Source organism: Spodoptera frugiperda, chromosome 31 (genome assembly GCF_023101765.2).
Source record: "Spodoptera frugiperda isolate SF20-4 chromosome 31, AGI-APGP_CSIRO_Sfru_2.0, whole genome shotgun sequence".
NCBI lineage: Eukaryota > Metazoa > Arthropoda > Insecta > Lepidoptera > Noctuidae > Spodoptera > Spodoptera frugiperda.
Genome location: NC_064242.1, coordinates 11,380,768 through 11,405,974, shown reverse-complemented (window position 1 = coordinate 11,405,974; position 25,207 = coordinate 11,380,768). Strand labels below are relative to the sequence as shown.

At 36.0% G+C, this 25,207-nt stretch overlaps 1 protein-coding gene across 3 annotated transcripts in view; it reads left to right on the top strand.

The window, feature by feature from the left end:
- LOC118281944 (restin homolog) overlaps positions 1 to 25,207 on the top strand; it is a 133,480-nt gene that overhangs the window by 82,926 nt on the left and 25,347 nt on the right. For all 3 annotated transcript variants that reach the window (XM_035602788.2, XM_050707540.1, XM_050707541.1), the window contains one exon: positions 9,550 to 9,606. In XM_035602788.2, the coding sequence (XP_035458681.2) occupies positions 9,550 to 9,606 (57 nt within the window). The remainder of the gene's footprint in view (positions 1 to 9,549; positions 9,607 to 25,207) is intronic.

Below are 25,207 nucleotides of genomic sequence, written 5' to 3'. Positions count from 1 at the left end.
TTCGCCATTTCACCCCGGTAACCCGCTAGGTAGTCCGCAGCTCCGGGCGAAACATAGGTAGCTTCTACAAATAGTATTTCGCTGACTTCCATCTCCGATTGGTCTTTCAAAAGTATCCAATTACAACCGGTTAATCCTTTAACCGGATATTATCACTTTTAAAATACAATAGCCAAAAATTCTTATGTGTAGGTGTATGCATAAATATGACAATAAATTAACCGAGTAATCTAATTCTCAGTTACATAACTAGTTACGGCTATTAATATTTATGTCGAACATTTATTGATTGTCATTTACATTTTAACGATTTTAAGTGATTAATGTAGAAGAAATTGCATGAATATTAGTGTTATTATATACTTATGTAACACTTTTACTGATTTATTTACGAAAATATGTATAAATTTATAAATCGCAGAGAAAATCTGTGAGTTATTATAAATCGCGGAGAAAATCGGTTAAAAGTAAGAATTTCAAAAAGGACGTTTTCCTTACTCTTGTGGTATGTCTAAGGCGTTTGACTCTGTGGTCACAGTTTTATCAATACTTTTTAGATGTAGCTAGAATCTAGTAATGTTGCTGAATCATACATACTTACATACATAACATTACGTAAGTTTCTTGGGGGAAGGCAGAGACATTGGAACGCCAATTGCTACGAATCTTACCCATCTCTTTCGCTTCATCATCGGTTAAGGGTACTTTTAATTTGGCCCTTCTTTATTAACATACAGCGTTTTGCTGAATCATTACTCAAAATACGCTTTCCATCATAATATACGTACTTTGATAAACATTATATTAAACTAGCTTCCGCCTGCGACTCCGTCCGCGCGGATGTCGGTCTTCGCATGGAAGTTTTATTTCTCCATTTTGAGTAAATCTGACAATGACATGTTATAAATATCTATTAGACCCAAATACGGCGAAGCCCATAATAATTAAGGAGATCCCTCTATTGACCTACTGCCGTTGAGCTCGCGTTCTGTAGAATAAAACTGTAACACCCCCTGCTGTTTATTCTTTCAATATTTTCAATGTACAGAATTGACCCTTCTACAGATTTCTTATAATATGAATGAATGAATAAATGAATGAGAGTGTTTTTATAATTATAAACGTAAGAGTAGACAAATATAATCAGAAAGCTCCAAACTGCTAAGCTATCGGGAGTTATACGTGTTATTGTGAGTCAACCATAAAAGATAGACATTTGCTGTCGTGGAATATTTTTTAAACAATTTTAAGGAGAACATTTCCGTCATACATCATTTCTGTGTAGCTTTAACCATTAAGGCTGCACACGCGACGGAAGCTTAAAAAATGGAGTAATTTCTCCTGTTTTCCCAACATTTCCCTTCACTGCTCTGCTCCTATTGATCGTAGCGTGATGAAAAGTATTCTATAACCTGCCCAGGAGTATGAAGAACAATTGTACCAAGTTTCGTTGAAATCTGTCGAGTGGTTTTTATTTCTATAAAGAACATACAGACAGACAGACAGACAGACAGACAGACAGACAGACAAAAAAATCTGATTGCATTTTTGGCGTCAGTATCGATCACTAATCACCCGCTGATAGTTATTTTGGAAATATATTTAATGTACAGAATTGACCTCTCTACAGATTTATTATAAGTATAGATAGATAATATTAAATAAATAACAGCCTAAATAAGCTAATATTTTACCTCAATATCGCTCACCATATTAGGGCGTATTTTAATTTCCTGTGACATCAACCAGCTGTTATCTTGTAGTGGGCGCGGCTTGCTTTCATTATTATGTAATACTTTTCATTATTACGTCATACGTACCTACGGAAGTGAATACGTTAAATTGTTTAACAACATACTTATAGGGTCGTATAGCGTGTGATAAGGTAAGGTCATTGTTGGCTTTATGTAAGTGTAAGTTAACTGGCTTGTTTGTTTAGTGAAATGGGAGTTTATGATTATTATCGATGTGGATTAAGATACTTTTACTATCTTCGTGTGATACTTTTTATATCTTCCAAATTAGTGTGTTGTTTCCTGCCGTATTTATGATTTGTGAAAAGGAAAAGTGATTAGATTTTAGATGAATTTGATTGAGCTAGAGTAGAAAAGACTTACGTGTATGGACCAACTTTTAGTTTGTTATAAATAATGAATGGATATCGCAAATATCGTAATTGAAGTTTGGGTAAGAGTCGTTTTAAGTATGAGAATGTAATATAAATAATATTATTTCATTTAAAACAGTTGTTTTGAAATGCGTAACTTTGTAAAGCAACAAACGTAGCTACCTACGTCTGACTGATGGACAGATTAACAAAAATACGTGGAATGAATGAAGCGAGACCAGTTTGGACATCAAAAGGGCTCGACATTTATTATGCAACTACACTCGATGCATATATCATTATGGTAATTGTACAGACAGGAAATGACGGTGTGGTGTCTGACGATTTAAATATTGTCTATTTTGATATAGTATCGTATTTGTTACTTTTTGAGGGTCATGAGTGTATTTGTAAAGGATAACTAAGATAGGTAAAGATTGATAAATATAATTTGAATGAAGAAAGTTTTTATTAAAACTTTCGTGAGACATACTAAATTAGTTATTATGTTTTTCGGCTTCCTCGCGTAATTATTTGACGAGGAAGTCGACTAGTTAGAAGTCATGCTAGAGATATAAATATATAATACATATACACGAGTAGCATTCGCGCTGCTAATAAATTAAACAATAACGAAAAAACGGAACTAGTTGAGTTCCTCGTCAAATAATTACGTGAATAAGCCGAATAACATAATAATTAATTAAGTAAGTTTTTCAACAATATACTTTATTTACATCTAAAGAAGAAATATTTTTGAGTGGATAGCATTTTTCTCAGTTATTCTAACAAACTAAGAAAATGCACCAATTGCCTTTATGATGCCATTTGTAGAACATAACCAACCTAGAAACCTATGGTAATTTCTCCTCATCTTGCAAAAATCTAACAATTAAAAAACGAATGCCAATACTTCAATGAAATACATACCTATATAACATAGAAATGCTATTTATCCCATCAAAAACATCCTGTAAAAAACCCAAGTCTCGCAGCTCAGTCTTTCTACCGTCAAAAGTTGTGAGATCCATGTAATACCAAGTCGGTTTATCTATTTAGTGTCTACTTGAAGGACCTTCTGTCTTAAGTTATTACATAAGTTATTATCATGCCAATATTAAAAATATTTAACGTTTTAAACAAATAGATCGACTTGGACATCGCTTGATTTGATTATTAGCATACTAATAATCACACTACACAGCACGACGGGCCAGCGACCAACAGGAACGAGAGTTTCAATCGCGTGAGGCGCGAGAGACTAAAGAATCTAATATAATATTGTAATATTCATTTTGTTTTCATGCGATGTCCAAGTCGATCTATTTGTTTAAAACGTTAAATATTTTTAATATTGGCATGATAATAACTTATGTAATAACTTAAGACAGAAGGTCCTTCAAGTAGACACTAAATAGATTAACCGACTTGGTATTACATGGATCTCACAACTTTTGACGGTAGAAAGACTGAGCTGCGAGACTTGGGTTTTTTACAGGATGTTTTTGATGGGATCTCACTTCTTTTTGTAGAGCCTTTCTTTTTGATACCATCTACTTCTAACGAATTTTGTTAAAGGTCTTATGATATTTTCTTATTTTTATATGTAGTCTTCCTCTTTTTCTTTTCCGGTACTACTTCTTGAGCTTCAGCCACAGTTTTTCTCAAAGCCCACTCCCTGAGACATGTCCAATCATGTGTTTTTCATTACGTCGACCATTTTACAAGTAATAATGTTGTTCAGTTTCATGGGCTAAACACACCCTTACCCACCCTTTACCCCCTCCCTTGCCTCATATGGTAGGTACCTATCTACACCTATTAAATTTATAACCACCACCAACCACCAACTGCATAAATAACTTTGTAATCCCATATATTTATATGGGATTACAAAGTTATTGATGCAGTTGGTGTATTTGGAAAACTGGACCGAAATTACAAAATATTTAAGTTTTCCCATGATTAAGACACTAAACTCTATATGTATTCCAAATATGAAGCTTCTAAGTCTGCTAGAAGTGCCTTGGACTTTTGATGATCGGTGAATCAGTGAGTGACAAAAGGAGATTGTCCAAAGCTGGCTATTTTTGAACAGGCTGCTCAACAAAAATGTAATTTACCAATAATTTTATTTATATTTTAGTAAATGTCTGATGCTAATAACTTTGTATCAATTAGCATTATAAAAAAATCAGTTTTTATTGGTATTTTTTATGATAAGACCAAGTGTTTGTAGTAGTTGGCTTTGAATTTGACTTTAGTGCTGCCAATCTGCTGTCAGTCTGTTGTGTTTTTCGTCAAAATGACAGATATTATTCGTTTTGTTCTTTTGCATTGTTGCATGTTGCAACTGCAGTTTCTTGCGTGGGAAAATACAAAGTAGACACATTAGTAGGAAAACATATTTTGTATATTTATTATATGAAAATAACACTGAAGGCAGGACAGCCATAAAACAATATTGCTGCAACTGCATGGTGGGTCGTAGAACAGTAGGTTGCTGTGCACATATAATGACTATTATTTGGTTTTTGAGCTGGGCAAGGTACCAGAAAATTATTAATCCACCTGCCGAGTTCCTTGACCATATTTTAATTACATATGAATCGGATTAATAATGCATTTTAATAGAAAAAAATGTTTTATTTCATGCATAACCAGTTTCAATAAAATGTAAAAAAGTATCTAAATATAAATCTTGATACAAAACTAAGTTTGTATCTTCATTCTTACTGATATGAACTAATAAATCAAACATATATTATTAGCTGAAGTGCTTGTTCAAAAATAACCAAAGTCCCATACAAGTTGGTCAATCCCCTTTAGAAACTTTAACAAGTTGTCATTCTTAAACTACTGGTTCAAATTGACTGAAATTTTAAATATTCCGTGTTTATACAATGCCGGATTAGTTACTGAAGATTCAGGTTTCTTGCTTTATCCACAACCGAATTATAGGGGGTCGAAAAAGGCCCGAATTGCTTCGAGAAAAGGATGGTACGGCCGTGCCGCTTTTTTTTTGCTCGACTTGGCGGGGGCACTGCCGTGCCCCCAGATATAACACTCAATTATGTACAAGTTACGATTACACCGTCGTGTGCGCAAGTTTTGAAGAAATAGATGTTTGAACAATTATTTTCTTATACAATGTGATAGGCGTGGGACTTCTAACCCGTTAAGGCTGAGTACTACACCTAATTTTATCGACAAAAAAAATAATATGGGGGTTGAACCCCTAATTGAAAATATAGGAAAATAGTGATTTTTTCGGTAAGAATAATTCACAAATTATTTTTTTTCTCACCAAAACATTATCAAACATATGAAAAAAGTAATGAATTAGTTAGCCAAGGTTATTAGCTACCGTTTGTCGTCTTTTTTTTGTTTCTACGACGCATACAACCTTTGATATCAAAAAAAGTAAAAAAAATATTAAAATGGCCATAATTTTTAGGGGTTAGGGGATGCGACCCCTTCGACCCAGGACTTTTGTCGTTAAAATTAGATGTAGTATTCAGCCTTAACGGGTTAGAAGTCTCGCCCCTATCACATTGTATATTTCGATAGTTGCGTGCGAAGTAACTGTTAACTCTTTCAACTTTCCAAATCTTTAATTGTATTTCAAGTTTTATTTAACCTTTATGTGTAACGTTTTGCGCAAAAATATTATTTAGTTATTATTTGCAATGTTAGCAGTTGTTTTTTTTATGGAACAAGCCGGTAAACGAGCAGACGGATCACCTGTTGGTAAGCAATCGCTGCCGCCCATGGACACTTGAAACACCAGAGGCGTTATATGTGCGTTGCTGGCCTTTTGGGGGTTAGGAATTTAAGGGTTGTTAGTTATTACTTTGTAGTTTTTGTAGAGCACATGGCGAACTTTCTTAGGTGAAACAGGGCTTATAATCAGAGGAGGACCGATACGGACTTTTAATGAAAAGGTTTAATTGGTGTATGACTCTGTTCGTGACTAAAATGTTGTTAGATATGTGTTAAGTTTAGGTACACCTACATCTACATTCAAAATAGAGTAATAAATACATTATGTTTATATTACATTAACCAATAAATAAATATTGTCAAACGTCATTCCTAATTTTATGATTATCAATAGTCGTTCAATAAAATCATAAATGCTAACACTGACTTAACATTTTAAGCAAATTAATAAAATACCAACAAAATAACAATAATTATGACTTTTGTCATTTGTATGTCAAGGTTCTATGTCTTTGTTATTAAGGTCGATAATTGCATAACAGCTGTAATTAAAACAAGTGATTGAACTCTTTTTAACGAAGTATTAGTAACTGACAGGTAGATGGGAGCCAATCAATCAACGCTAATATGTTTGTGAAACAAATCTGCTTGTTATTGAGCCATTTTAAATTAATGACAATTAATATACATTGTAGTACACGTGGTAAAGTGATTTATTTAATGAGGTTGCCATTTGTTTCGCTGTTTCAGTCTCGTAGTTTATTTATCAAGTATTGTTAGTTGATCTTATGAAACAGCATTGAAGGGTTTTATGTACACACAAATAGAGGTATTAATTACATTATCATATTATATAAAAAAATTGTTATGTTGCAAGAATTTAATATTAAATAACATCCATATCATAGGCCTAGTTGAAATATATAAATTCTTCTACACTATAGTTGCAGCAACATCGCACTCACGCTTGACGTTTATCTGTCATGCACCAATTGTCATTGCGACTGACACACAATACGTTAATGTTATTGTATAATAATTCAATTCTTAAATTAATTCGATACCCACAGAGCCTGTTCCGCTTTTTGCGAAACATTATGCTCAACCACGTGTAGAGTTTCAACAAGGCGAATAGAGAAAAAAAATCTTCAAATAATAACTTCAATATTTCAAACCAAAACGTTCTTCGATGAGTTTCTTCTAAGAACCGATTTATTAATATGATTTCAAAACCTATATTTAAAACCTAATAGTTCACAGAAAATCTTAACAGCCAGCATTCATAGCATAGACAAAATAGAACAGAAAGAAACGGCACAAAAAATCCAAATTCAAATGAGGTTAGGAATGAAGGAGTTCGGCTTATTCTCTTTGAAATATAGAATTGTACAAAAAAAACCAATCGAAGTATTTACTTTAACATTATAGCGGTACGCGACAGAACGGTAACATTATATTTCCTTGGTTTGATACAGATTTGAATTGCTTGTTAGAATTAATCAGCCGGAATTAGACTGTTGCTAGTTCAATGGCTTCCTTTACAAGAACGTTTGAAATAGATCCGTATCACGCTTTTGAAAACAATAAACATTTAGACTGATCTAAGTTGCTGATAAACTTACTTAAGACTGTGTGAAGAGTGTTTTATCTGCCGATGCAATGCACAATGTGAATCATGAATGGCATCCATAAACAGTACTGAATTTATAACGGAATTGATATTGGTATAGAAAATAATGACGGCGAATATCTTCGAAGAGAAATTGCTTCCCATTTGCTTCGCATTCATGTTTAAAACATCAATGAAATATAAATTGCTTTGATGTTGTATACTTCCTATCAGTTTCCATTTACTTGTTTAATAATATCTGTTGAAAATATTTTGATTCTTGTTTTATTTTGGTGACTAATACTTAAAAACAAAGACTGTGTGTTAGATTCCTTTGTCAGGTATAATGGTAGGGTTAAAGCGCGTGTCGAATCGCAATTAGCGGGAACAATAATCTGTTGGCGCCATTTATGGTCTGTCAGTTTGACAAGGGTCAGACGTTACTGACATAAGCGAATTATTTATGGAATTGGCTCTGTTTTTTATTCTGACATATATCACATTTTTGCTTTTAGATAATTAACCCGGTTCTGCGATGAAAAGTGATAATAAGGTTGTAAATCATGTGAATGAAAAGAAAAGAGTTTGTGAGTTGCTTTTCTTCTCACGCGAGTAGTGAGAGTCACTCGCTCGTTGAGGTACAATACGTGACAACAATTAAAGTGTACTTTATCAACAACAAACAGCATATTTCATTGTTTTTGAAGATGATAGCAGTGCTTCTTTAATAACTAAGAGTAATCACTTTTAACACGAAGATTAACATTTCACAGACTACTTTAACTGGTTTTTCTTCTTTCCACGTATTTAATTCTCATGATTTCGGTCTATTTAATTCATTTAGCCAGTTCCCAAAAGAGAATGGAAGCACCTCAAGCACTTATTGCCTTGCCATCATTCAAAGCTTCTTGCTAATTTATTCCTGTCCACAATTAAATAGTTACGTTGCACCAAGATCTTTATTACGTCGTCACGAAGTGGTGTCTTTTGTTGTACTTGTATCCTCAGAAAACTGGTACAGTTTCTCATAACTAGATCGGACCTTGGAGTCAGATTTAACATTCCTTTGGATCCATTCACTGACTTAGATCTATGTCATTTATATTCCAGTATCGAAGAATTTTTACTTTTAAATAGTCACTAAGAAGAGTTTAATCAATACAATAGATCTATTGACAGTTAGTCATTCAGAGTATTTCTTTTTTACCTTTTATTTGAAATTTTCGTAATAGTACAATCAATCATTCTTTCTAAACAATACTTCTACTGTGACAATGCTTTTGTTGAGCTGGATAACATTCTGTTCATCTTTTGTTTTTTTATTCTTTTAATCGGTTAAGTATCTTCGTTATGTCATTCATCTATTTATTTATTTATAAACATACAACATAAAGGACAACACATAATTATTATATACAATTCTACATAGGTACCACATATTTCTATTGGAATTTCTTCTAGTGGATCCATATGGATACAGGGCATAAAACTTCTCAGTTCACTCTGTTGTCAGAGGTTACTCACAGTCATTATTGTTTTTTAAACCACCGGAACTATAAACACGCCATTAAAGAGATAGTATCGCGGCCAGCCCGCAGATTCTCACTCCGCCATGATTAGCAACATCCCGACACTACTGTCATTAATCATTAACTGAGCTTTCCATCTATACCTAACCCCAACATCTACACTTTCAGTAACCTCTATGCCTTACAAAATAAGACTCATAATTTGATGGTTTAGTGTAAAATATAAATTGGTAAGAGATGTAATGATAGTGCTCATTATGAATCGTATTACTGACTGCTTAAGTCTGAAATACTGTGGCGGATGGTAACGGATGCAAAATCGTATTTATAAGCTTCTCAACAGCGGATGGATGCAGCCGGCCGATCGCTTTCCTGCTATCTTTGCATTGCACACTTGAATTCTTATTTTGATTTAGTGCTTCTATAAATATTATCTGCATTGTATAATACTTTATACTGTAATAGCACATATTTTATGAGAACATTGGCAGCGTATATACAAATAAATATATTAAAATTTTCTAGTTAGTATATATTTTATAACAATTTATAGTATCATATTTTTTTTTCGTTTGTTACAGACGCAGAGAATGGACTGCGGAGCAAATGAGCTGGGCAGGAAACTGCGTGTTGATCAGGTAACATAATAGAAAGATTACCATTTTATAATCACAAGTACCGAATAACTTTGACATTTCAATTAAACTTTAACATAGCAGATGATTGACAGTAGCAAAATGTCACAAACTTTGATAGATGGCGCTAAAAAGTCCACAGATAATCACTCTCTCAATTGACATAAGTGTCATGTATGTCAGCTGTCAAATTACAGGTCTAGTGACGTAACCGGTTTGCACACACCTGTAGGTAAAAAGTAGAGTATTCGATCAGCTGTTTGTAGGTTAGTATTTATTGCCGGCAATTATAAACTTGCTGAAGTCTTATTGCTCGGCAATTACTTCGCTTTTCAAATGTAACCATCCGTCTGGTTCACGAGAGTTTAATTATTTTATTGAATTTAATTAATAGTTTAACATTTTTATGATTGCAACATGTTAATAATTCGCGTGATTGGTTTGTTTACGAATTAAATTTTCAAACGATATTTTAAATCTTTCAATAGAACAATTGAATTAACAAGACAATCTATAATTTGAATTTGTAAAGTACACTTCAGCACTTGCTCTCGAAGTAATCAAACATGAATAGAACAAAACGAGTATTGAAATCGATTCCATTCAGTATCGAGTCGTGAGCACTTTATGTAACGGTCCAGTCCTGAGAGAGATGGCCCGATATATCGGACACCGGTTACTCGATTCTTCAGTGCGTCGAAATCGTTGAACTTTAAATCGATACCAATCGATTAAATTGTGGCTAGTGAGAGGATTGAATTGTATCCAGTGCTAGAAGGCAAACATACTTGTCGCTTAGTTTTAGTTATTAAAAGGTCAATTTTACAAACTTACACAACGAAATACCCAACCTAGTGTCCCCAGACTCTTCGATTAAAATAAGAATAACGTAAATTGATATTTATTTACGGCAAATTTTATTTTCATTAGTTCTTCTGTAATAGCTATCGATATCATAAACTGCTGATATTTTACAAAACTAAACTCCTTGTTGTTCAGTTGAAACTAACCAAAAAAATACATTTCAAGTTCAACGAACGTTAAAAAAACGTTTAGTTAATATAAAAAAGGTCAACGTGACTAAAATGGCGTCTCGTGACAAATTACAGAAATATGAGTGAACTAATGACCGCTGAGACAATATAAAAAATGGCATCTCATTGTCGGTAACAGTATCATGTTAAGCTCTTATTATTTCTTGTTCTAAATAATTTGAATTTGAAATAAAAAAAGTATACTTTAACCTACTGAGCATAAAAGGTATTATATGTCACAGAAAGCTATGGGTTTAGTTTAGGTAAGGTTTGAAAAAATCATCTTGTTACCTTTGTTACTTAACGTGTAAACCCTTTTTAAGAGGGGAAAAAATATCCAATGCCTTTTTCCGCCTTGGATGAGAAGAGTGGGAGTAACAGAGTCTTATTGACTAAAAACCACCCCGTTCTTACTCCTGCTTTTCGAACCGGAGCTCCGGTAAACCCGCTTGGTAGTCCGCAGCTTAATGTTTAAACCCTAGAATCTATTTTTGAAGAAACTCGTAAGTATCTTTCAAATCCCGTAGCTGCGGAAATCTTACCGACTCCAGCTCGAAGCAGGTGGCAAAATGAGGTGATTTTTAGCCATTATAACACTTCTCGCCTCAAGTATCTATCAAATGCGCCTGCGGCATCACAGACTGACATTTGTCTTCTTCCAAGAAAAAATCGATTGTTCACATAATAAGCTGCAGGTATCGATTATTACATAACGTTATTAGAAAAGTTCCACCTGCTCCACACTTGATAGTTAGTGATGTGCTTACGGTACTTAGCACGGCATTACTAAAATTAGTGTATAAGTGGCGAGCTTCGTGATATAATCGACTTACTTTCAATTCGATTTGAACTCGTTTTGTTCGTAGGATCAAAGTCCGGTTTGAATTATAATTGTTTAGAAGTTTGCAGCATGACTGCTGTGAATTTTGAAGGTATGATTCATTAAGTACATAGTTAGTGACTCTACAAAGAATTCAATTTACATAACACGGAGATTGAACAGATGAATAATTTTATGAAAGGAATCTTGAAATGAATAAAATTACTAATGAAAACAAAAGGACATTAACAATATAATTTTCACTTCCTAATTGAGAATTTGGCTGAAAAAAGCACACATTAGTTCTACCAAGTTATACCACACCTTATTTTCTTCTTCATCATTTAGATTCTTGGATTACAGTATGAAGTTTCATTCATAACTTCTTGAGTCACATTTGAGCAGACAGACACATTCTTCATTTTATACCACCCAGTGATTAGCGAGATTAATCTAATATTATGGATGTATGTCAGGTATGCACATTATCATAACTGAATATTAAAGAGCTAAACAAATCGCAAATCTTAGATTAGTAGGCATGCATATTCATATGTCATAGATATCAGAACCTGTTTGACTGGACGACAACAATGCGTATTGTAAGATATTAGAGAGCTTTCAAAGAGCTTGTTCGGGATATTTATTGTCTTATTGTGAGCATAAGCCATGTGTTGTTAAAAAGCGATGCTGCAAACCTTGGTCAAGTGAGCGATGGTCGATATATGTCCGTCTAGGGCTCGTTCTACCGACGATATAAAATTACTGATAGTGGTTAAACTATATAACCCTGAATTATTTGGTTCATCATTAACAGTAACACCTAATAGTTTGCTACCATGCTAAGGGAATTCTCTACATAAAATCAGGGAGTCTGAAAATATTGTATTCTTATTTTATAATCTTATGTCATCTTGCCATTGCCATTTTGTAGGTAATGCATTCTCTTCATTACATTTGAATCCAAAACTTTAATCTAAGTCCAAAGTTAAATCTGAATAAAGCTACACAATATATTACCGCTAATCTTCAAGTACAAAGCATGCGCAGTGTCAAACGGTACAGAGACGTGGGAACTGACTAAACAGACAAAATGGCGAATCATCGTGTCGTCTGCATTTTCATCTTCAGATTTCTCTTGGCCCCTTTTCAATTCGGTCGTTAATCCATTGACATTGATTTTAGGAAAATTAATATCGTAGGAAAAGCTTGACATATTATTTTACTTATTATCTGGATTTTTTTCGATATCTTTAATTTCTACATGCTTCAAAACAGTATCTACATAATTATTCGCCTCAGGAAAAGTTCTACAAAAACAGTAATTGTTGAGAAAGTGGGCAAAACCATGGTAAAGAATTCGTGCAAATACGAAACTTTTGGATTCTGGAGAATTACGTTTTCACCCAGATTTTATACGTGTGACATTCGAACGGTGGTTCTACGTCACGGCGGTGATCCATCACAGACCGGCCCGTACCGTCCGGACCGGTCCGGATGAACGGTACACCGGCCGTAAGGCGAAGTATCCACCAGATTCGAGCAATACTCAGAACAAATTGACATTATGAAATTATTACAAGTTCCTTGAAGGTGGTGTATTAATAACAGGACTATTGAAATAAAAACGGGCTTTTATATTCGGTAGCACTTTTTGCTGCATAAAAATTTAATGTTTTCTTAAAACTCCTAGTAGCATTCAAAACGTTGAAAATGACTTAGTTACTAGGGCTAAAAATCAAATGTCGTTTCAAAACAATTCCCTTGCTTCTAACATGTTCACAACAATTAAAACTATCTTGCTTTCATCGTGTCTTACCATTAACAGCATCGGATGTGTCTCTGAGGTTTTTACAAGGCTCTCGCACATTTCCGCTCGTAAGCACTTACCCTTAATGACTGGGGAGTACCTGCTAGAGATCAGGTTATACTTGTTCCACAATGTGGACTATTGGGTTACGTCCTTTGGTCCACTACTGATTGACGAGCGGCTGCCGATTGTCGCTGGAGTCGAGCGGCTTTTGTCAAGCTTACCCTGAATTCTCTTTTGACATTTTTGCTGACAGACATGCCCTACAATTTTATATCTTTCGCTCCATGCTTGTGTATCATGCAAATCCAGTCGTCAAGTTTTGGCGATTTGGATCTGTTTTAAAAATAGGTACTTTTATATGAATTTTGACCAAGCCATCTTTTCTATAACAGTTTCATTAATGCACCACGCCATACTTCATAACTGAGAGACTCCAAAATCTAAACAGTAATATACCTAATACCTATTCTGTGAAACTTAACGTTTTCTACAAACTGGTTCGTGAGGTGGTCGTGACACATCCATAATGCACTTCATCATCATCATCATCATCAGCCGAGAGACGTCCACTGCTGAACAAAGGCCTCCCCTTGGTCCTCCACGTAGAACGACAAGCCGCCACCTGCATCCACTGGCTCCCCGCCACTCTGACGATGTCGTCGGTCCACCTAGAGGGAGGTCTGCCCACGCTGCGTCTTCCGGTCCGCGGTCGCCACTCAGTCACCTTCCTGGCCCAGCGGCCATCAGTCCTCCGAGCGACGTGGCCTGCCCATTGCCACTTCAGCCTGCATATTTTGAGAGCTATGTCTGTAACTCTTGTTCTTTGGCGAATTTCCATATTTCGGATTTTGTCGCGCAAAGATACTCCGAGCATAGCTCTCTCCATCGCGCGCTGGGCGAATCTGAGTCTCTAATAGGCTAGAAGTTAGGGATCATGTCTAGGTACCGTATATCATCACTGGCAACACACACTGGTTGTACATCCTGGTCTTCAGACACTGCGGGATTTTTGACGAGAAGACTTCATGCAACTTCCCAAATGCTGCCCATCCGAGTTGGATTCTTCGGGCGACCTCTTTCTCGAAGTTGGACCTACCTAGCTGGATGATCTGACCCAGGTATGTGTAGTGGTCTACAACTTCGAGTATATCGTTCCCAACGACAACCGGTATAGGTGCAACATGGACATTTGACATGATTTTCGTCTTGTCCATGTTCATTTTAAGGCCCACCTGTTGGGAAACGGTATTGAGGTCGCTGAGCATGGTGTTCAGCTCTTCCAGCGACTCTGCCATTACGACTATGTCATCGGCGAAACGGAGATGAGTGATGTATTCGCCATTAATGTTGATGCCGCGTCCGCATATGCACTTGCACTGTTAAAATTTTAGAGGTTTGGTTGAGCGAGAATTTATGTTCAAATACGTCTGGTTCCGGGTCATAGGACAAATATTTGTTTAGGGTTAAAGTATTTGTTCAGCTTTGTGGGCGTGTTGTGTGCAACGTGAAATGCTAGTTCGCGAACACCTTTAGAAGCAGTTGTGAAATCATTGTGGTTTTCCTTAGGCTTAAGTACTACTTAGCACAATATTTTATGCATATAATAATTATAATGTTTGCTAATTTACGCTTAGTTATTAGTATTTTCTAAAGATGCCTAAGCTTATGCCTTCTGCAGTATGAGGAAAACGCTTTCCAGTTGCAATTGGTTGACTTCTAATAAGCGGGTGACATCACTCGCTCAATTACGATCCATCGACGGTAATCAATCACCGCTGTTAACAGTAAATAATTGCTTAGATGCTAACTGTAATTATGTAATAACTAATAAGTTTTGCTATGAAAGTTGTTGCAAGTATGCAACACATGTGCAGTTTTGTCACACTCTTTGTAATGTCAAGCGTAGGTGTTGGTGGAATGTGAGCAATGATTTAGACAATTGTATAATTAAGCTATTCAATTTGAAACTATAGAAATGTACTAGAAGGCTACCATATGGATTTCTTCAAGATGGGTGTAAATAGGTTTTTTAAGGGTCGGCAAGCCACATGTAATGCCCTAAGTATTGCAAGCGTCAGTAACCACTTACAATCACGTGGGCCGTGTGCTTTTTGGCCAATGTCGTGGTATAAAAAATACTTACACTTTTCAGCATGCCTGTTAATCTTTCTGTCGACAAAGATTCTTTAGTTAGAATTAAGACACAAAGGTACCTTTTTAGGAATTACTTATTTGCAGAGGGCATGATAACATTGCTGATTCATCATTACATCACACTCATTAGACACTGTCACAGTTTCAAATCTTTCCTTTAATAAATCATTGAACTACGAGAGTTTCCTTACATCTTCGGTGTTTTCATTGTTATGTAAAAATGTAAAAGTTCTAAGTAGTACGTTGACAAATGTTTGTTCTTCTCATAGAATCTTCCTTATTCTTCTACGTAACTTCTTAAGTTCCGAAACTTACAAACTAGTTATATGTTTTTGTTATTAAACCTTAATATTCATTGTCTTAACTTTTCAGATTCATATTATTGCTATGTGTTGTGTTGGGTGTTAAATTCTACATTTATCACTTACTAGCTTCTGCCAGTGGCTTTGCCCGCGTTCCCATGGAATAAAAAGTATCCTATCACCCAAGTCAGCTCATATCCTATCTGTATACCAAATTTCATCAAAATCCGATGAGCATTTTCAGCGTAATTGACGGACAAACATCCAAACAAACAAACTTTCACATCAATAATAATATTACATAGTGTGATCGTAATTGCAGAAAATAGACACTGTAAAGTTATCTAATTAACATTTTGTGCAAGATGCATTCTGTATAAGTTCCTTATGTAATATATTGACAGGTGTTAAGTCATCTGCAATAAGTAGGACTTACCTTACATTATGACTCAAGTCTATGAAGTTACTTTAAGTAAGGAAAATAAACTATCAAGTATTGTTTCTCATGCTTCATTTAAAAATAGAGCTCGACAACAAATTCATTCATAAAATATTGGACAAGATACTGACAAATATTAACATGTAGCTAACCTTATGGAATTCATACCTTATGGGCTAGAAAATAAAGCCTATCGGAATAGAATAAACAACTTGGTGGTATTTGATACAGGTAACTTTAAAATGATGCAGTGGTCCCTTTATTCATTCCTTAGCAGAGGACCGGTTTTGTTCCGTTCATTCAGTGAACTTAGTTTTTTTTTCTAATGTTCCGTGTCGTGTTACACAAGTTTTTTAGAGAATACTTTTTCTTTTTTTAAAGCCAGCCAGAGCGGCGTTTTTATGGTGAATTTTGGACAAATTGAGGAGCATTTTTTAAAGAGATGACTGAATTGAATATTACACACATTATCTACAACTTAAAAATACTTAAAAACTAATAAAAACTAACTTAAAACTAAAATGAAGAAATAAATAAATAAATAGTGAATCAGTTCTCTATAAGTATGTACTTAGTAATCATTTAAGTCAGTGGTTCCCAAAGTTGTCTGGACTACGACCTATCTAAATTAAGTTCCTAAACTCAGGACCCACCTTCAGGGAATAAAACCGTTACCAATATGAGAAATTAAATACAGAATGGTTGGTTAGTGTGTCTTTCTAAAGACAATACCCATAAAAAATTGTTCGCGACCCACCACCCATACTTTGGGAAACCCTGATTTAAATCAACAAACCTTCATGATGACTACAGTATTATTTACTACGGTTATAAAAACAAAACACAATTATAATTATTAAAGTGATTAAAATAATTAGGTTAACAAGGTGGTGAACATTAAACCATACTTTCATTGAATTATAATGCCTTACAAGAGCATCATTAGCCAAATGGGTATAATTAAAATAATCTACACTATGAATGGACTAGTGCACGTCATTCTTATGTCTATGATTATTATTATCAACATGGTCATTCGTTATGAGCCTGTGTCCGTCCACTGATGGGCTACAAGGTTTCTCCAATAGCACATCATTGAGTTTGATCTTCAGCTTCTTAGCATCTGAATCCGATTATTGCCAGCCGTTTTAAGGATGTCAAAGTCAAAGACTGCCGTGTTTCGTGTAGCTGGTTCGATTCCATAAATTGTTGTTTCGGGTCTGGGTGTCATGTGTATGAACTTGTATGTTTGTAAACGCACCCACGACCCAGGAGAAAATCCTAGTGTGGGGCGAGGTACTTTAAAAAAGAAAAATGAAGTCATAGCATTTAGGTATTTCGATTAATCCTTAAATAGCACTTCTGAATCATAAGTTAGTCTGTCCATTAGTGAAGCTGGGGCTCGTTCCAAAATGTAGATTTGCATGGAGAAGAACGAGCGAGAAACTCCATAGTCCATGCCGTCATTCCACCTGTCACCACCGAGTCAATGTTTAATGATATGCAACAAGTACCTATGTGTGTCATCGGAAGTGGTTGCATTCTCACGTGCATCAGATTTTGCAAAATTAATCATCATCATGTCAGATTACGATCTTGTCTTGGGAGAGTCTCTTACAAGGCTTCTGTGGTTTTAGAGAGTTGAGATTTTTTACGTTTTTTTTTCCTTGTTCTTGTATGGATGCAAGAGTATTTGCGGTTTTGTTCTGTGAGATAAATTAGCTATGCTAAACTTGTTTTTGTAATCTAGGCATTTGAATGCCAAAAAAAACAGTAATCTAACACTGTATTTATGTACAAATTAAAATATCTAACACCTTAATTATTATGTTATCACACGACGCGGCGATTGTCGCGCTGCTACTCAGTAGCGTGTGTCGCGAAATGCCGCTCATGAATATGAGCCTCTAACATGGCTTGAAACTAGTATATTTATAATAATTAATTTGGTATGTTATCGGCTCACGAAAGATAAATAAAATTATATCTAACACCACTCAATTTTGAACTTAATGAAAATGAAAACAAACCACAGTTTTCTTTGCAAATCTTTGAACACGTACACATGTAGTGGTCATCGCACACACGGTACAGGTGTCCCACCCACACGGGACCGGCGAAGTGGTCCAACGTCCCACTTCTGTCCACTTTCCCAAAGCACACAGGGGTCACAAGTTTACACACCTACTTTTATTGTGATTTGTATGAGAACTGTAATAAATTCTGTCATTAATATATTTATTTTGGGTGTGTATCGGCTTATTGCGGGTGGGTGTTACGTTTCTATTATTAATTTTATGTTTGGATAGGTTTTTATTTATGTTTGGGAAAATTAGTTTTTCTTTCTGTCAATATTGATTGAACGTAGGATGTAGTATTTTAGGATATAGGATAACGAGTTACGGGACTAGAGGACTAAATTTACAACATCTTGGTTGTAGATTTACTTGTGTGTGTCACAAGAATATAAAACATTTGTAAGAGCAACTTGTTGCTAATTAAAATGTAACAAACGTTTCGATACAATTCACGTACACAAGAGCTTAGGCAGTTAGGCACGAGTGAAACCGACATAATCGGCCGTTTAAAGAAATCGAAAAACAATGTGCGTCCGATATATTGCGTAATCGATTAATCGTATAATCGGTCATCGATACGGAACATCGGTGCATCGGTGAAAGTCGGCCGGCCGGTGCATGTTCATCACTGAATGTCAAAGGTTTCGGCGACGACCCAGCTTTTTACGAATCTCGTTATCGCGATCTTTTCCTTTTTTGTGTTCGTTTAATCTATCTTCTAAATTGAGGTGTCAGCTGTTTAATTTAATAGTTACTTAGATGAGTTTAATTTTTTGGTTTTCAGAGACAAAATAATGAAGTAGTTTATACTACATACTTATGTATGTAAGATATATACTATTACCGAAACTTTACACTACAATTTGACTTAATCTTTATTTTACATCGAAATTAATAGGCGTTGTTTACAGAGGGCTTAGTGCCGATAGTATAGTATAGTGCTAGTTAGCTCGTACTAAGGGTACAGATATAATGTATTGTATGCAGATATGTAAGCAGACTATTACATATCTTCACACCCTTACTAAACATACTTTTATTGCATTATTTTAAGCTGTACATTGAATTGACGTCTTCCTATGTTACCTATTATTAGTACAAGTATCAATCACGTTCTTACACCCATTACGAAAGAGTCCCACAACTAAACCCTAAGTCCATACACCACGAGTAAGTTATGCCTAGGTAATGGCGTCATTACAGAGCCACATAGGGTCGGTTCACAGTTAAGGTCATACTTTCCCATATATCTCTATCTGTTTACATTACTTGCATTAGAACCTTTCATTTAGTTTACGGTACAAATAATGGAGGATGCGATGTGAACAGTTTTTTCTTTAGAGTTACGTGGTTATGGATTTGTCGTGATGTTTTTATTGAGAATTACTTAACTTACAAGTGTGGGAGAGACATGCTTCGGTACGAATGGGCCGGCTCGACCGGAGTGATACCACGGCCTCACCGAAAACCTCCTAAATTAAACTTAATTCTGAACCTTAATCTGAATGCACACACACAACGACACGCCTTTTTCCCCGAAGGGGTAGGCAGAGATGCACATTTACGGCACGTAATGCCGCTATACAATGTCCACCCACTTTTCACCATTTGTGTTTTTAAGTCCCATGTAATAGAGGGTGAGCCTATTGCCATATTCTGGACACTGAATCTGAATGCAATTAAGTCTAATAGTGCTATAAATGGATCTATAGTTATAAAGCCATAATTTACTATCAAAAATAGTGAATAGAAGATGCAATATAACCGTAAATACTGTATAGCAAGCCATTCTTGCCTATTGCAAAATGTAAATGACTAAAGTTAACATTATCATAGATTATGTAAACTATGTTATAATTTTCTTGTACAATTTGATCAATTTCTCTGAAAACTTATCAAATGGCAATCTGAGTGTACATAAGGACCTGCTCACGACTAGTGCGGCGCCTTAATCGATAACTTTCGATTTATTACGAGATCGATCCCGTCGATAGTGTTGGATTTATACTGAGTTACGATAAACATGAGTTATCGTGTCTGTCTCTGTTACATAGTGTTATTTACTACACTTCGTTTTATATGATTTATTATTTATTTTATTGATTTATTTTCTAACTTGTTTTGTGCAGCTTTTAGCACTAATTCGTCTATTTCGTCAATATTATACCTAGTCGTTGGTAAAACTTATTAAATGCGAAAGTTTGTGAGTTTGTGAGTTTGTGTGTATGTCTGTTACTTAATCACGTCAAAACGACTGAAGGAATCGCAATTAAATTTTAAACAACGATTGATTATGATCTGGAATCAGAATGTGTCTTATTCCAGACTATAATATATAGCTACTTTTTATCTCTTATATTATGAGGCTAGTTGTAAAATATTATTTATCACTTTGAACACTGAGGTATCATTACTAAACCGGTGCATGCCACAGCTTAGTTAGCTTCCTCTATAAATATTAATTCCGCGTACATTTTTTATAACTTATACAACCGAAAAATATAATTTATCTTCTACATATTTTATGAAACTCCTGTTCCGCCTGTTAAGCAGTCATCACAATTTTAACACTTGTGGAAACATGTCACGTTGCATCTGTGTGCGTGACTGGCATACATAGGAAATTGTGCGTGTGTGTGTAAACAAAACAGAGATTTTACGACATCCTGTTAAATGTACTCAGGTGACTGATAAAAGTAAGAGTTTTCGTTGTTTTTTGACCTTACGTTGTGTATAAAGTTGGCTTTAGGTACCTATTTTTTATGAAATAAGCCGGTAAATGAGCAGAAGGATCACCTGATGGTAAGCAATCGCCGCCGCCCATGAACACTTGAAACACTAAAGGCGTTACAAGTGCGTTGCCAGCCTTTTAGAGGTTAAGAATTGAAGGGTTGTTTGGAAAAAATCGGAAGGAGTAATTGGGCCTCCGGTAGCCTCACTCACTCTCGCAACGCAAGGGTTGTTTCACAGTTTTCATGCGTGGTATCACTCCGGTTGAGCCGGCCCATTCGTTTCGAAGCATGGCTCTCCCACTACTTGAGTTATTGTTGAAATGTATGTCCCTACATTTCATAATTTTCTACTACGACATAATTGACTTAGATAGCCAACTAGGGCTACATCAACTCAATATTATGTCCTCAACATTCGCACTATCGTCTTTACAATCTTAAGATTTTTCAAACCGTTTAATTAAATCACCGTTTATAGACATTTCCTCCATTAAATTTTAACAGTTCTAGATCTTAACACGCATAACTGAGTAACGAGCCGAAACTGAGTCAATTAAATCATATAATAAGTCCTTGAAACAAAGTTCCAAATACATTGAGTACCGGCTCCATTGTTCTCGTTATGAAATAAGCGTAAAACAAAGCAATTTCAATCGTAATCAATATAATCTTAAGGTGTAAGTACACTTGCATTCAATCTGCGACTTTGCGACTGCTTTGTCTTTTTGTCTTATTGTATGGGTTTAGCGACTTTTTTGCTCTTCTTGGGCAGATAACGATATTGTTGCATAGGAGTAGAGAATAATATTACTGGGATATTTCGTATTTAGTACAGAGTCTGGAATTGTGCCCAGTATATGGCAATAGGATCACCCCCTATTACATGGGACTTATAACACAAATGGTGAAAAGTGGGTGTACATTGTACAGTAGCATTACAGACGTTTACGTCTTAGTTACGTTACGTTTCGCGTTACTCCTTCTGGGATAAAATGGCGTAATTCGGTAATTGGTATTTATCGGTTTGTATTTGTATTGAAATGAAGTATATTCTTCAAAATAAAAAAAAATAACAAGTCGCTCTAGTCGTTGTATCAAAAAGTAGCGTGTCTGTCCAAGGCCTTAATCAATGTATAGAATCGGCTGTCGAACTGCAAGTACTTGCTTACTTGCAGTATCATGGGAACTGGGGCAAATAAACGGGCTCCGAACAAATAGCCCATGACTAGGGACTGGTAGTGCTGCACAAGGACATAGGACAGTGTTTACAAGTACTGCATTGTTGCGAAATACATGCTATGGTGTAGTGCTGCACAAGGACATAGGACAGTGTTTACAAGTACTGCATTGTTGCGAAATACATGCTATGGTGTTTTGAGCTATGGATTGTAGTGTCGGGTACTTTTATAGTGAGTGATAGTGTAGTGATGACGTTTTGCAGGATTATTTATTTTTTTGGTGGTTGACTCTCATTGAGCAGATGTGAATCACAAAATTAAATTAAATTACCTCTTATAAGTATAAAAGTGATTGTATATTGGTCATAAATTTTTGTATTTGTTACAACGTTAAATCTATTTTATATTTTTTTATGTAGGTACATATTACTTTCTTTTCAATTGAATTTTAAAATAAGTTGATGTTATCAATATCGTATGACATGACCCTGTGATCCTTATTCAAGAGTTTTGAACTCTTTATCGATGCCACAGTTAAAAGAGCGACAGTTACAATTGTGTAAGATTTAGAAATGAACTATCTACCAATAATTCAAGCCAAGTATACTCGTAGTATGACTAATAAATACGCAAGTCATAGGTGCGTAAGTATCATCGACAGTTAAAAAAATAACCCGGTCACGAATACGAGTTTTTTATCGATGTTATCGACATGCGTCATCGAGCATCGCCCATCACTAGATATTAGATTATCTTTGAGCAATATTTGACTTTCGCAGCTTTCATTACGTTTGCTAATTACTAAGAATAAAGTATCTAGTGAAAGGTTTGAATCCAAATACACTTGGGAGCAAAAGAAGCGTTATTTCATTTTAAGTAACCTTTTAAAAGTTTAAAAACAATTATTTGTTTTACATCAGAATACTCTAATTATAAAGGTAATTAAATAGCCTTTTATACGTTATCAATTATAAAAAATCTTGTGACAGAAAAAAAATTTCAAGAAATGGAAAAGATAAACAAGGAACAAACGAAGCCATGTCTTGGATTTTTGCTCTTATGAGCAAGCTTATGCTTAAATAAGTGATTTAAAGTAAAAATCGCGTACAATTTATCGATTGGCATATAGAACGTGAGTGGTAGTGAACTGAATACACTCATGAAACTCATTCGTTATTCGCAAGAAGCAGGTAATAGTTGGATACTTAGTGATTTTGGCTTGAAATCTTGGCTAACGCAACTTTGATTTGGTTGATGTTGTTAATACTAATGTCGTTGTAATACGAACAAACTGATTTTGAAATTCTTGGATCAAGAAAAGCTGTATATCTTGTAACTGCCAATCGAATATGGAAAGTGCATTACATGTATGTAAATTGCAGTAACTTTGAACAATCTTTTTATTATTTCATCAATCCTTGACTGTACCTACACTGTACAGTTGGTGCGGTGGCTGGGCTAATAGCTGGCGCGGAATGGGTAACGGGTTCGATTCCCGCACGGAGAAACTCTTTGTGTGATGCAAAAACTGTTGTTTCGGGTCTGGGTGTCACGTGTATGTGAACTTGATTGTTAATTCACCCACGATATAGTAGAAAATCCTGTGTGGGGCAAAGATTTGTCAACCAAAAAAAATCTCTTCATTAACAATTAAACGTCAAAAATATCAGTCGAAAGGTTCCACATTTATTGATTTATCGATAACCTCGTTAAAACAATCAATCATGCCCCAACCCTGTCGTATCCAGGGCATCACGATATCGCAAATAACTAGAGATGATCACACGAGTATCAACTTTCTATCGACTTTCGTTAATCGAATCGTAATAACGATCCAAAGGGAATCGAGAAATAGCAATTAATATTATCGCGGTATCGAGTAATTGGTTATTGGTAAAGGTAGGTAAGTGCTCGAAATAATCAGGTATAAATGTTTAATTTTGAAACTCAATACTCAGTGCAATATCAACGAATAAATCGATAGTTTTAGTAGGCCTTGTAAGTAACCTTTGGAGGCTGAGTCACCCTCGTCCGTAGGAGAGCACCCAAAAAAACCGAAACCCTACACGTGGCCTCTGGGTGGTGCTAATCAGGTGACACTCTGGTGGTAGGCTTCGGCCGACGGCATTATAACCACCCACCGAGCAAAACCGTGTCGCCAAGCGGCCTAGCCGTGTTCCGCCACGATGCTCGGTGAAGCCGTATGAGAGGATGGGTCGAGATGTTTGCTCCACTATGAGTAGACCGATCTGGCGCGCGCTGGTGTAGCTTCATCGGGTGACCAGTCGCGGAGGGTAGCGGGATCCGAGGCACGGTGCACCGCTGGCCGACCGCAGATAGTTGGGGGCCCAATTAGCGTGCTAGCCACACGTGAAAGGCTGCCCCGCCATCTAGCGAAAAATCCCATGGATACGCCATCGTGCCGGTTGGCGACCGGACGAGAGGGCCCGATGGATATTCATGGGGGGCTCGGGCGTCCCCGCAGTCTCCAGGCTGACCTCCCAATGATGTAGCTAACTGCGGTGCGCGTCTGGGGTCGCCTGTCTGGAGGAACATTTCACTGCCATCCTCTCAGCAACCTCATACTCATAAAATGAAAACAAGAGCAAAGAAAAGGATTCAACAGCGGCTGCACTCCCTCTCCCTCAAAGTGCACCTCTCAAATATTCGAGGCTTGCACTCAAATATCAATGCGGTCCATCACCACCTAGAGACCGAGAACCCCACGCTCTTGTTTCTCTCGGAGACCCAGATCAGATGTCCGTCGGACGTATCATACCTGAACTACCCAGGCTTTTCCCTGGAGCACAATTTCGTTCCCCGCGCAGGCGTATGCCTATACGTCCAAGACGGCATCTGTTACCGGCGTCTCCGAAACTTTGAAGACCCCAGTTTTTCAACCTTGTGGATACTGGTGGACACAGGGATGGAGAAAATTCTCTATGCCTGTGTCTACCGGTCGCACAGCGGAGATTTGGAGACGACCAGATTAGCTCAACACCTTGTGGAGACGGCGGATGCGGCTCGGCAGAGGTACCCTTCGGCCCAGTTGGT